At 51.8% G+C, this 12,087-nt stretch overlaps 1 protein-coding gene across 1 annotated transcript; it reads left to right on the forward strand.

Moving 5' to 3' along the window:
* The first annotated feature begins 7,435 nt into the window (after positions 1 to 7,435).
* Positions 7,436 to 9,289, forward strand: SMIM42 (small integral membrane protein 42). The gene has a single exon (XM_047705097.1). The coding sequence runs from the start codon at positions 8,444 to 8,446 to the stop codon at positions 8,654 to 8,656; it is 213 nt and encodes a 70-aa protein (XP_047561053.1). The 5' UTR covers positions 7,436 to 8,443; the 3' UTR covers positions 8,657 to 9,289.
* The last annotated feature ends 2,798 nt before the right edge of the window (positions 9,290 to 12,087 follow it).

Consider the following 12,087-nt stretch of genomic DNA (forward strand, 5'->3'; position numbering starts at 1 on the left):
CAAGGAGTTCCTTTACCTGACTGGGCACGTAATTACAATCATCTGTTGGTTCTCTGCCTCTCAGGGTAAAGCAGACTGGTCATGGATACCTTCCATTTGAAAGGTGCCCAAATGCCAGCTCTTATGGGCACATGGGTTAGTTTTCTGGAAGCTCTCCCCATTGCGTAATCCCAGATGGGGAATCCACTGCAGCTTAACTGCTTCTGCAAGCCCTCAGGTTCTCCTTTGGTAGTGTGACAAGGCTCCCCTGGCTACCGGTTTTCTTGGGAGGAGAACCAGCAAGACGGCTCAGGCCCTGCTGATTTCCATACTGTTCACGTGACTTTCAGGAAACTCACAGATCCTTCTACACCAGAGGACCTCCTTCCCACTATGTGACTGCAGTGGAAGGGAAGCTCCAGTACTCCTGTCCTCCACAACAGCCTCTGGATGTGACATCCTTCCTTCCTTTGTCCAACAAGCCACTGTTAACTGACCTGGAAGGAGGGAGGGAGCTGTGATGCGGGTCTGGCTGGGGCCCTTCATGCCCATGAGGACAGCTGTCCTCATGATGGGTGGACAGCTTCCTGGAGCACGTATGCCTATGCTGAGACATCAGAGTTCTCAGGAGCTACAGCCTCCTTCCTCTGTCCTCTCCCTCTCTACACCCCCGATAGAGCAGAAAAGACAGGTTTGTCCCACAGGCCCACAGAAAAGTGATGCTTGGCTTTCAGAGCCTTAGGATAAAGTTGAATATTGTTCCCAGGAGGCAGTTCCAGACAAAAGACCCTCCATGTCTCTGGCCCTGAATTGTCTGTTCTCTCCTTTACAACGGGTGCAGCAGTTTTGTCTGAAGAGCCAAGTTCCTGGTTAACTAAAACTTGAGCTTACCCAGAGCATCACATTCTACTGTTCACTCAACAAATATATATGAGCATTATTTACATGCTAGTTTTCAGGGAAACTATGGCAAAGACAGTTCCTGCTCTCAAGTCACTGAGCACCAAGTACTTTGATGGGGCTATGCATGTATGGCTTGCAGGTGCAGGTCCGGGTCCCAGGGACAACAACTGTAGCCTTAAAGCAGGAGCTGAGTGCACAGAGAAGTCGAGGGAGAGACGCAGAGCGGCAGGCAGAAGTGCAGAGGCCAGGCGGTGGCAGAAGCAGATCGCCTTGCTGAGCGCCGAGCCTGCTGGAGGCCTCCCTGGGAACGGGGCAAGTATGGCTTTGTTTGATTGTTACAGCTCTTTGGGATCAGCACTGTGATGAACCCCATTTTACGGAGGCAGAAACAGAGGCAGGGAAGTCAAGAAAACACTTGAACATGATCACAGTTTGCACAGTAAGTGCTGAAGCCAGGACTCAAACCAGGAGTGTGAGTGCTGGCAGCAGCCATTCGCCCCTTGGCCACCTGGCTCTGGAGGCTGGTGAAAATGCTCTTTGGAGAAAGAGGATGAGATGCACTGGGAAGGGGGACAGGAGAGGAAACTAGGCAGGTAGGCTCGGCAGGATGTGAATGCAGTTTATACACCACGTGGGGCACTTGGATTTTATCTTAAGGTAACAGGGATGCAAATGACAGATTTTGAGGAGGAAAGTGGTCTGCGTTGTATGGCTAATACTCTGTTCACTCGAGGAGGGTGGGTGATCCCGGAATAAGGCTGCTGGAGAGGGGTATGAGGGCCAACCGGCCAACAGTGCAGGAGGAGCAAAGGACCGGGAGATGAACGTTTGAACAGAGGCAAAAGCAGAGGGGTAAGGAGGAGGGGTGGGTGTGGAGGGCACTTCAGAAGTGGGGTTGAGGGGGTATCGAAACTGAGTGAGGACAGGAGTCAGGGAGGACGCGCAGACCGGCTAGACTGCTGGGCTTCTTAGTTTGGAGTGAGGACAAGGGAGAGGCAGACGGGAAAGGGAGGACCTAGGATGGGGTGGAGGGGACGGCTTGTGGTGCTCATGGTGCCCTGCAGGGGTGAGCAGGACAGGACCATGCAGTTGGACCTGGAGCCTGGGGTAGGGGCTGCCATCTGGACGCAGGCACAGGACCACGGACTTGCAGGCTGACACCAAAACCAGGAGAATGGATGGGACAAGCAGAGGAGACTCCAGAAGACAAAGTCTGGAGCTGGGCCAGAGGGACCATGCAGCATGCAAAAGGGCAGTGGATGAGGGGGGAAGGAGGGGCACTGAGGGAGGAGCACAGTGTGCAGGGGTGCTGCTTCCAGAGCTACTGGGCACAGAGCAGCTCTGCAAAGGGGCTGGGCAGTCCTGACATGCCCAGATAAATGCGGAGGCTCATATACTTGGGAGGACGAGACGGTTGTTGGCTCTGGAGAACACGGGCTGTGGGTGGGCTTGGGCACCGGGTCAGAGTGGGTTTAGGAGCAGGGGTGCAGGGCAACAGATAAAGACAGCTCTTGTTACTAAACTGACTCTGATGGAAAGGAGAGAGAATACAGCATCCGGGAGGGTTTTCTGGTGGTTGTTTTGGTTTTTTTAAGGTAAGAGAGACTTGGCTTGATGTATTTGTTTCCCATGACTACGACACATTGCCACAAACCTGGGGACTTAAAATTAAACGAATTTCTTCTCTTGCGGCTCTGGAGATCATAGGTCTTAAACCGGGCTGGCAGGACTGCATCCTTTGGGAAGGTTCTAGGCGAGAATCTGTTTGTCTGTCTTTTCTAGCTTCCAGATGCAGCCTGGACTCTCCAGCCCATGGCCCCTTCCTCTGTCTCCAAAGCCAGCAACACAGTACCTTCCACTCCTTCCACTCTCTCTCTCCTCCATCCCTCTCCCTCTCTCTGTCTCTCTGCTTCTGTTGTCACATCACCTCTCTGTCTAACTCTTAAAAGGATTTTTGTAATTATATCCAGTCCACTCAAATAATCTGGGACAATTCCCTCGTTTCAAAACCTTCAACTTGGGGCGCCTGGGTGGCTCAGTGGGTTAAGCCTCTGCCTTTGGCTCAGGTCATGATCCCAGGTCCTGGGATCAAGCCCCGCATCGGGCTCTCTGCTCAACAGGGAACCTGCTCTCCCCCTCCTCTGCCTGCCTCTCTGCCTACTTGTGATCTCTGTCTGTCAAATAAATAAATAAAATCTTAAAAAAAAAAAAACCTTCAACTCAATCGTATCTGTAAAGTCCTTTTACTGTAGAAAGTAACACAGCCACATGTTCTGAGGATCAGGATGGGACATAAATTTGGGTAACCATCACACAGCCAACTACATACAGTATCTGCCTGGCACATAGTAGGTGCCCAGCAATATTACCACTGATGGTAATACGAATATTTCTGTGCTGTGACAAGAAAGAGCCATCGGAGAGACATTATGAATGAGCGTGAGAGACTCAGAGGGAGAAAGCAAGAACCTTCAGGCCAGAAGGGTGTGCCCACACTGGAGAAGGACCGTGGATGGCATCATCATGGCTTCAGCCTGGCAAGATGGTCGTGTGCGACATGCCAGCTTCCCCAGATCTCCCTTCTGATTTATTACGGTTTTCCCCAGCCCCAGCCCAGAGCTCCTGGCTCGGCCTCTTCTGCAGATCCGCATTTGATACGTCTTTGGGATGAATAAGTAAATGAATTGGTGGAAAGACAAATGTGCAAACTTAGCAGGCCGGGGGGCAAGGGGGGCTGTGGGTTTAGATGATGAGGAGCTTCTAGCCATGAAGGCTTCCTGCGGGAAGGCCCGTGTCCACTGGGTCAAGGGCAGAGAGCTGGAGGAGCAGGAAGGGACTGCTGCAGGTGGAGACAAGAGATGACACGTGGGAGTCAAGTGAGTGCTGGCCGGACCAAGGGAGCCGGGGGCGAGCAGAGGCCATCACCAGCCCCGTGAGTGAGCGTGCACTGATACCAGGTACATTAAGGACCACTCTGGGCTTCCAAGAGATGTAAGAACAGAACCACAGTACAAAGAGCATTGGAGTAAGAAAAGCCCCAGGTTGCATTTTTGTTTCTCTAAAGTTAAATGTCTGGTTCTGAGCTGATTCCTGTGTGACTCACTCCACGCTCTTGAGCCTCAGTGGCCCGAGAGGACTGAGCAGGTGCAGCCCTTTGCCCCGCAGCCGGGGTAAGGAAAGACAGAGGCGCAAAGGGATTGCTGCTGCCGTCTCTGAGTTATCGCTTTAAATAAAACGATGTCAAAACACTAAGGATGTGTCTTCATGGAGGCTCAGTGAATGTTCTTTGCTCTCTTCCCTTTCAGAAATTTAAAGGCTCTACACACCCAACAACAACAACAATGACAAAAACTTGGATGCTCTCGGTCAGCAGGGCATGGGGCAGGCCAGAAGCTGGGAGGTGAGAAGGCTCAGGGTGTTGTCAGGCTTTGCCGGAGAAGGAGAACGTGTAGGGGTGTGTGTGTGTTTGTGCATGGATTGTGGGAATTGCCTCCCGTGATCAAGGAGGCAGCAACGTCTCCTGATCTGCCCTCTGCAGCGGGAGACCCAGGAGAGCTGCTGCTGTCATTCAGTCCAAGTTCACAGGCCTGAGAACCGGCGTCGCGAATGCCCAAGGGCAGGAGATGATGGATGTCCCAGCTCCTGCAGACACCACAGAGATGTGAGGCAGGTGGAAGGAGTCACCTCTGTAGCAGATAAAGCTCCATGTGCAGCCACAATGGGCTTCCTAATGGGAAGAGCGGGATCAGACTGATTCACCAACCCATCCTGATGGTCGGTGGAGAACCACGGGCCTTGCCTTCACGGGGTGAGCTTCCATCAAAGTCACGAGAAGGAGCAGACCCAGTGGGTGCTCTCTGTACCGGGGAGAGGGAGTGAAAGCCGGGATGCCAAGAGCCTACGAGTATTGGGAACAGGGTTTCTGCTCCAAGAGAGAAGACCCCAGGAGTATGGAAAAAGTGTCCTCAGTACCATGTTCTAGGTCTTGTTTTCTCCTCCGGCATCCCAGGCCATCCAGAGATGCTGACTCAGCCAGTGGGAAACCCCATGTGTGCTGCATGTCAGCGACATTTCCCCTGGGAATGCTGGGGGGCCTTCACCACAACTCAGGGACTGAAGGACCATTTGGTCTGCACATCTCTGATGGTCGGCTTAGGGAGTGGTGAGTGGCTTGGCCATTTCCTGCAGGTCAGCTCCCAGCCAGGGAGGTGAGGGAAACCGGCAGGCCCAGCTCCATCAAAGCCTCTCAGTACCCGTCTAACCTGAGTTCGGGGCAGCCGGTTAAACCACAGTCCTGAGTGAAGCCACGGAATGGGAAATGAGAGAACAGTAAGAGAAGAAATAGACGGCGAAGCCTAGTCTGGCTGGGGAGCTGAGATGAGCCCAATGTGTCTGAAACAAGGAGGCAGAAAAGACAGATGAGAGTGCTGACAAGCATGGGCCTTCTTTGCGGGGGGGATGAAGATATCCTCATATTGGACTGTGATGACATTTGGACAATCCTGTGAATGTACATACAAACATTGAGCTGTGCACTAAATGGGTGACTTGTAGTGTGTCACACCTCGATGAGGATGTCTAAAAAAAAAAACAACACAACAGAGATGGTGTGCTTTAGTGGGTGGACAAGCGGAGGAGAGGCGGGGTCCCAGGCCTTCCCTTGTTGGCCCAGTGGGTGTGTGCCCTTGGTCACTCTCCTTTCTCGTGCCTCGGTTAGCTCCTCCGGTAGGTGAAGGACGTGCACAGATGGTCTGCAAGGTTCCTGTATCCGTTTCCAGAGTCACGAATGTGGTGACTGAAAACAACAAATTTATTTTGTCCCCGTCCTGGAGGTCAGACGCCTGAAATCAGGGGCTGTGGTCCCTCCAGACACTCAGGGGGCAAATCCCTTCCTGGTCTTTCCACACTCAGTGGCTGTGGTTGTTCCTTGGCCTGTGGCTGCCTCTTTCGCTCTGTCTTCCCATCTCCTTCTCATCTGTGTGTCTGTCTCTCCCACAACTCCCTCCTCCTCTCTCTTACAAGAGCACATGTGGTGTTTGGGACCCACTCGGATGACCTCAGCGGAGTGCCTCCTCTCGAGACACTCAGCACAGTCACAGCTTCTGTGCATAAGGTAACATCCGCACGTTCCAGGGAGCTGGCACAGATCTCCCGGGGCTGGGGATCCATTCACAGTGGCTGGGCAGAACCAACCTGCCCTGCGTTGTCCCTCTTCCCTTCCCTCCCATTCACCCTAGCTCTTATTTAAAAGAACCTTTTAACTGTAACATTGTGACATTTGTATACCGTTCCACAGCTTGGAAGGTTATTAGGCATTTATAAGCTCATTTCAGTCCCATGGAAACCTATAATCTTGCCTTATCACTATCATCGCATCTGTGAAGAGTAGATGGAGGCTCAGAGACATGACCTGACCGAGGTCACAAGCCCTGGAGAGCGAGGGCTGGGCTCCACCCTGAGTCCTCAAGCCAGGACTCATGTGGCTCCCACTGCCCTCACCTGTCTGAATCCTGATGGGGCGACAAGATGTTCTGAGGCCTAGAGGGAGGAGATGCGTCAGGAGCACGTTCAGCTCTTCCAGTTCTTCCCGTGAAGCACAAACCCTGGATGTTTTATATAAAAACAATGCAAGAAGTCTCCGGGAGGTGGGAAGGAGAAGGCAGACTGACTGGGGACCTTGGAACCCAAGGATGGATGCATGCAGTGAGTTCCCTGAGTTTGCTTTTTGACTCCTACGTGCTAGATTGGGTGTTGGAGGAACGACCCAGAAATGCCCATGGGCATAGACAAAATAAAGTCTTGGGAAAAGCCTGCTTATTTTTCTGTAGCCAAAAAACTAGGGGGAAGGCAATCCAACAAGACATAAAACTTTTAGACAATAGTTGCCAATATTTACTCTAGCCAAACACCATGGAAAAACTTGTGGCCTCACCCCTACTTCTAAGCAAAGCCCAAGAGGGATCCCAGGGTCCCACCCTGGCCCAGCTGGAATGAAATACCCTTCCCCATGCTCCACCCCAGGCTAGGGTAGTATCAGAGAAGACAGAGTGGGGATCCAGGACTTCCATTCCTGCCCAGAGACAATGAGCTCCCCGTCCAGAGATAGCAAAGTGTCCTTCCCTGTCTTTGCCAAAGTGTCAGAGGAGGCCACCTTGGGGGTCTGAGATACCATATCCACCCAGCAGTGAGGCTTTACCTCTCTAACCCTGGGTTCATAAAGGAGGCTAAGCAGAAAACCCAGACCTTCACCACTGCCTGGCCTTAGTGAGGTGACCCCTCCCCACAACGGGCATGATGTCAGAGGAATCCTGCTAAAATAGAAGATATAAATAAGATCCAGAGTCCCATAACACCTAAATGCCCAGCATACAATCAGTATCATCCATCACACCAAGAACCAGGGGAAAAAAAAAAAAAAAGATGCTAACACCAAGATGAGCAGATGTTAGAATTACCTGACAAGGATATTAAAGAATCATAAAAATGCTTCAACAAGCAATTATGAATACACTTGAAACAAATAAAAAGTAGAAAATCTCAGTGAGGAAATTGATGATATAGAGGAGAACCAAATGGAAATTTTAGAATTGCAAAATAGAATTACCAAAGTAAAACACTGGGGACAGAAGAAAAGAATCTGTGAACTCAAAGACATAATAAGTTGAACAACAGTAAGTGGGGTCAACGCAACAGACCTTCCTTCTCCTCTTGTGTTCTGTAAATCATGTCTCTTGAAGCAAAGAGCATAACACGGCTGGAGGTAAATTTCAACATATATAGAGGAAATATTTAATAAAATTGTACCGCAAGTGGAGAAGGGTGGAAGGAGCTTGATGAAGGTAGGTTTTCTGCAGCTGTCTCCAACTGGTAGGATGTGGACACCATTAGTCTTTGTAGTGACAGAGTAATTCTGTATCATGATTTCAGTGGTGGTTACAGGCAGCTGTGTGGACGATGAAAGACCACAGAACTACACGCACACGTTTGTTCCAATGTCTGTTCACTACTTTTAATTTTGTGCTATAGGTACACACGATTAGCCACTGGGATACAGGGGTTTTCTGTTATCTCTGCAACTTCCCATATGTCCACAATTATTTCAGAATGAATAGGTCATGATAAAAAGGGATTGAAGGGGCATCTTCACAAGCAACTGGGGAGCCCTTTCCAATCTAGAGGTCAGACACGAAGGGAAGTGGGGCTCAGAGGATGGAGGTCTCTGGACTAGAACCTTCAGTCCAGACCCTAGCCTCACCTTCAAGTGACATCACAAAGCCTCAGACGCCCCACCCCGCACTTGGAAGTCTTATCAATCAAGCCATCATCTGAGGACTGTATTTGTACTGGAAGCAGTTGTTCAACATCGCTGAGCAAACTTCGTTGCCCACTCAGTTGACATCCAAGGAAAATGGTGCCATGTGAGCAACAGGGTTGAATAGATGTACGACCATAGCTCCACACCCAGTTCGAGGATATAACAGAGAGCTGCCTGGTTCTCTTGGTGTGTAGCCATTGGGGCAGTCTGCGTAGACCACGTAACCCAGCTGTCTTCAAGAAACCTATGTCTTCCTCACAGCTCCCAACCTTCCTATGGGACAAGGGCACGCTCACCACCACCATATCTGATCCTGCTTACCTGGTAAAGGTTCTCTTCTTCTTTGCACTCCTGATGACGCTTGTCACTCTACTCATCCTGGTCTGGAAAGTAACCAAGGACAAAGGCAACACGTTCAGAGGGCCAGACCCAAGAAAGGAGGAAACTCTGCTGGCATGAACATGGACAGCCCCTGGTGAGGACTCCATTGAGGGGAAGACCTGGAGGCTCAGGAGGCAGGGCCATCCGGGAGCCTTCTCAGAACCGGAGCCTGAGGAAGAAGAGCTGCTCTGTCCCCCCAGGTCCCCCCACCCCATGCCAGAGCTTCCCCCCACCTTCCTCCTTCCTCCTCCACTTCAGCTGTAATTCATGCTCATCTTGCTGTTCTCTGGCTGGTCCCCGAGGCCAGGTTTGCACGTCTTCTCTCTGTGGATCTTCTCGACTGAAATTATAAATGGCTGTTGATTTCTGCATTAACAGAGGAAAGAAACAAACACGTGGAGGATGAAAAATTGATTACAAAGCCCAAGTTTTCGTTTCTGAATCGGGCATGTGTTGACTCTGGGATATAGAAATCACTGGGAGCTCACAGCATCTCCGACACAAAACGATGCTATACCAGCAGCTCAGTTCCAGAAGATCCTTGACATAGGACAGCTCACCTACCCCCAAGTTCTAGGTAAAATACTCCCTCCTTTTCACCTAATTCTGCAAATAAAAAAAGTATTGCCTCTCAAAAAGTGATCTGAAGCATCAAATACTTTTCTCTCCTATCTCCCATCCTCCAATTTTGTGAGTTGGCAAACTTTAAAAATATCATATTCTAAAATAATGATTTCATTTTAAATATCTTTTCTGAGATTGGAATGAATTAACTCCCTTTTCAAGTCAAATCCAAATTAAAGAGGCAGTATTTTGAGAATCCGTAGGCTCACTCAGGCTTGGGTTACCCTAAGGAGCATTTGACGGTTTGCTGGGAAAGAGTTAGGAATTTTTTGGAGAAACACATCTACGTCCAACCCCACTGTTAACCCTTCCTCCTAGAAGCACCCCGTCATGTGTCCCCTTGTCTCCCTCCACAGACGCTTGACTCCAGGCAGTCACAAGCCAAGAGCTCCTTCCTCAAAAGCTTTGTGCATTGCTTAGAATCATGGGACTGTGTTAGTTGGGACCGTGTTCAGTCTCCCGGGAATCTGGGCTGTGTATTCTGCATCTCAACCTCGGGCACCCATAGACTTCCACTGCAGCCGCAGAAGTTGAGGAGTTTGGTCATTTGGTGCTGAGGAGAGGCCAGAATTGCTGCGAGACCCATGGGGAGCCCCTCCCGGTCAGGGAGTGTTCCCACCTGCCTCCTCCGGTGTCTGATGGGGTGTGGTGTTTGTCTCGTGCTTGATCAACTCCAGCAGAGACCGATCACAGCTGGCCAGCAATGGGACTGAAAGCTTCATGGCCAAGGAAGATGTACCCCTCTCTCCTTGGCAGCGTGGGCCCCTTTCTCCAAGGCCAGCTGGCACGCCCCTCCATCTGGCGACACACCCCTTCTCCATCCGGCATGCCAGCTTGGGAGGGAGAGGACGGGGTGGGGGGTTGCCTCGAGTGTGCATGTTTTCCACACATTGCTCGCGGAGAAGGAGCTCAGAGTCGGCAGCGGGGTCCTCTGCACCCCAGCACCAGCAGATCTTCCTCTCCTATCCTGCAGACGCCTGAGTTCATCCATCAGATGTTTACTGAGCTCTTGCCACGAATCAGGCTCTGTCCTGGGTGCCGGGGTTACAAGAGGACGGGGCCCTGTCTTCTCTCTTCTGGACACTGTACAGCACAGTGAGAGAATGATGCCCATGAAGGGGTCACGTAGGTTAAGTGTAAACTGAGAGAGTGCTCTGGAAAAGAACTGGGCTTTATGGGGGCAGGTATGGAGGCAGGTTTGGAAGGAGCCTGGCCCGAGCTGCAGAAAGCACGCAGGGAGAACGTGGGCTGGCTGAGGCTGCAGGACAGGTGGATGGTCCGCATGGGACAGGTACAGGCAGGTGGCCCTGCATTCCAGAGGAAGACCAGCATGGGTAAAGACCTATAATGGGAGGAGTTTGTTGTGTCCATGAGATGGGAAGATAGAGAGACAGCAAGCACGAGAATATTGAAGAAAGAGAGCTGCAGACAGGTGGGAGTGGAATTCACAAAACCCTGGAGGGCTCTGAGCCCTCTGAGGTTCCTTTGGTCAAAACCCATGTGCGTGTGTTACAGGCCACTTCCTGGGGCCCTAAGTCACCGTCCTCCCCACTCTTCATGTTCCCCAAATCTGTTTTACTGACAAACCAGCTGGGCTGCATTGCAAGCTTACGGCCACCTGATGGCAGCAAAGGGCCAGCAAACCCAGTCCTCGGGCCCCACTGGGCCCAGGGACCCTCCCTACCCCACTCAGAGCAGCATAGACCCTAAGTGACTGTGACCATGTTCACCACCACGACGGGAATCTCTTTTCCTCAAGATCTCCTGGCTGGCGATTTCATCCTTTTTAAAACATGCTATATAGCAAGCATCACTTAGATGCTGGCTCTTAGCATACGGTGTATCTGTTCTGCCTAAATTCGCTGAGGTCAGGACTCTGCCCCGCATACAGACCAGAGGGTAAGGCGCTGAGCTCAGAGAGGCTGCTCCTGCCCAAAGTCTCACAGCAGGGCCGGATTACCGCCCGTCCCGTGCACTCATCAGGGAGTAAGACACTCCTGCCTGGAGGCAGCCCTTCTTCCTCTATCAGACGCTCCTGCTCTGAAATGTCACCAGCATGACAATGTGTGGTCCCTCGTGATGGGGGCAACTGTGTCTTCCTCGGCCTCTTCCACCTGCAGAGTGGTCTGTCTGCTGCCCCAGGCCCTCTGCCTGTAGGGACCAAACCTACAGATACCGCAAACCCCATAAAGCATTCAGAGGGTAATGGGGACCAGAGGGAGGCAGCCATGAACGGGTCTAGGATGCTGCTTCCTCCTCCAGGGAGCTGCCAGTCCCCATGTGGCTGAGGACCGCCCTCGGGACAGTAACGGTCTGGGCTGATTTCTGAGAAAGGCCAAGGATGGGTGCTAATGGGTTGCTCTTGGCATTCTGAAGCCTGAGGGACCCCTGTGGGCTGGATCAATCAGGGAGGGCTTCCTGAAGCAGGTGACATGTTAGGGTACCAGACAGGACTTAGAATCAGAAGGAAGCACGTGACATGCATGACAAGGGACAAGTAGGAGCCAGCTGCATGATACATGTAGGGACTCTGGGCAGTCAGGTCGAGAAGAAAGCTCCAGCGGTGTTAAAGGCCTTGAAGGCCAGACGAGGGTTTCCACGTTGGACCCCGAGGAGCCAGGGAAGATGGTCTACAAGGGGATGACAGCGCAGTTGCGGTGCAGTGACAGGAGCAGGAAGAGGCTGAGGAGAGGGTCCTTGAAATGCCCACTGAACACTGACTCTTCCGTTCCCGGCCTTCCCTCTTCCGTGACGTCGTGAATCCCACTCCTTCCACCTGAAATGCCCTTCTGGAGAGCACTCTGCTCAGCAGTGTGTGAGCGGGGAGGGAGGGGATCCCCAGCTTCACAGGGTCTGGGACCTCCGACCACAGCCTGGTCCCCAGC

Source organism: Lutra lutra, chromosome 15 (genome assembly GCF_902655055.1).
Source record: "Lutra lutra chromosome 15, mLutLut1.2, whole genome shotgun sequence".
NCBI classification, from domain to species: domain Eukaryota; kingdom Metazoa; phylum Chordata; class Mammalia; order Carnivora; family Mustelidae; genus Lutra; species Lutra lutra.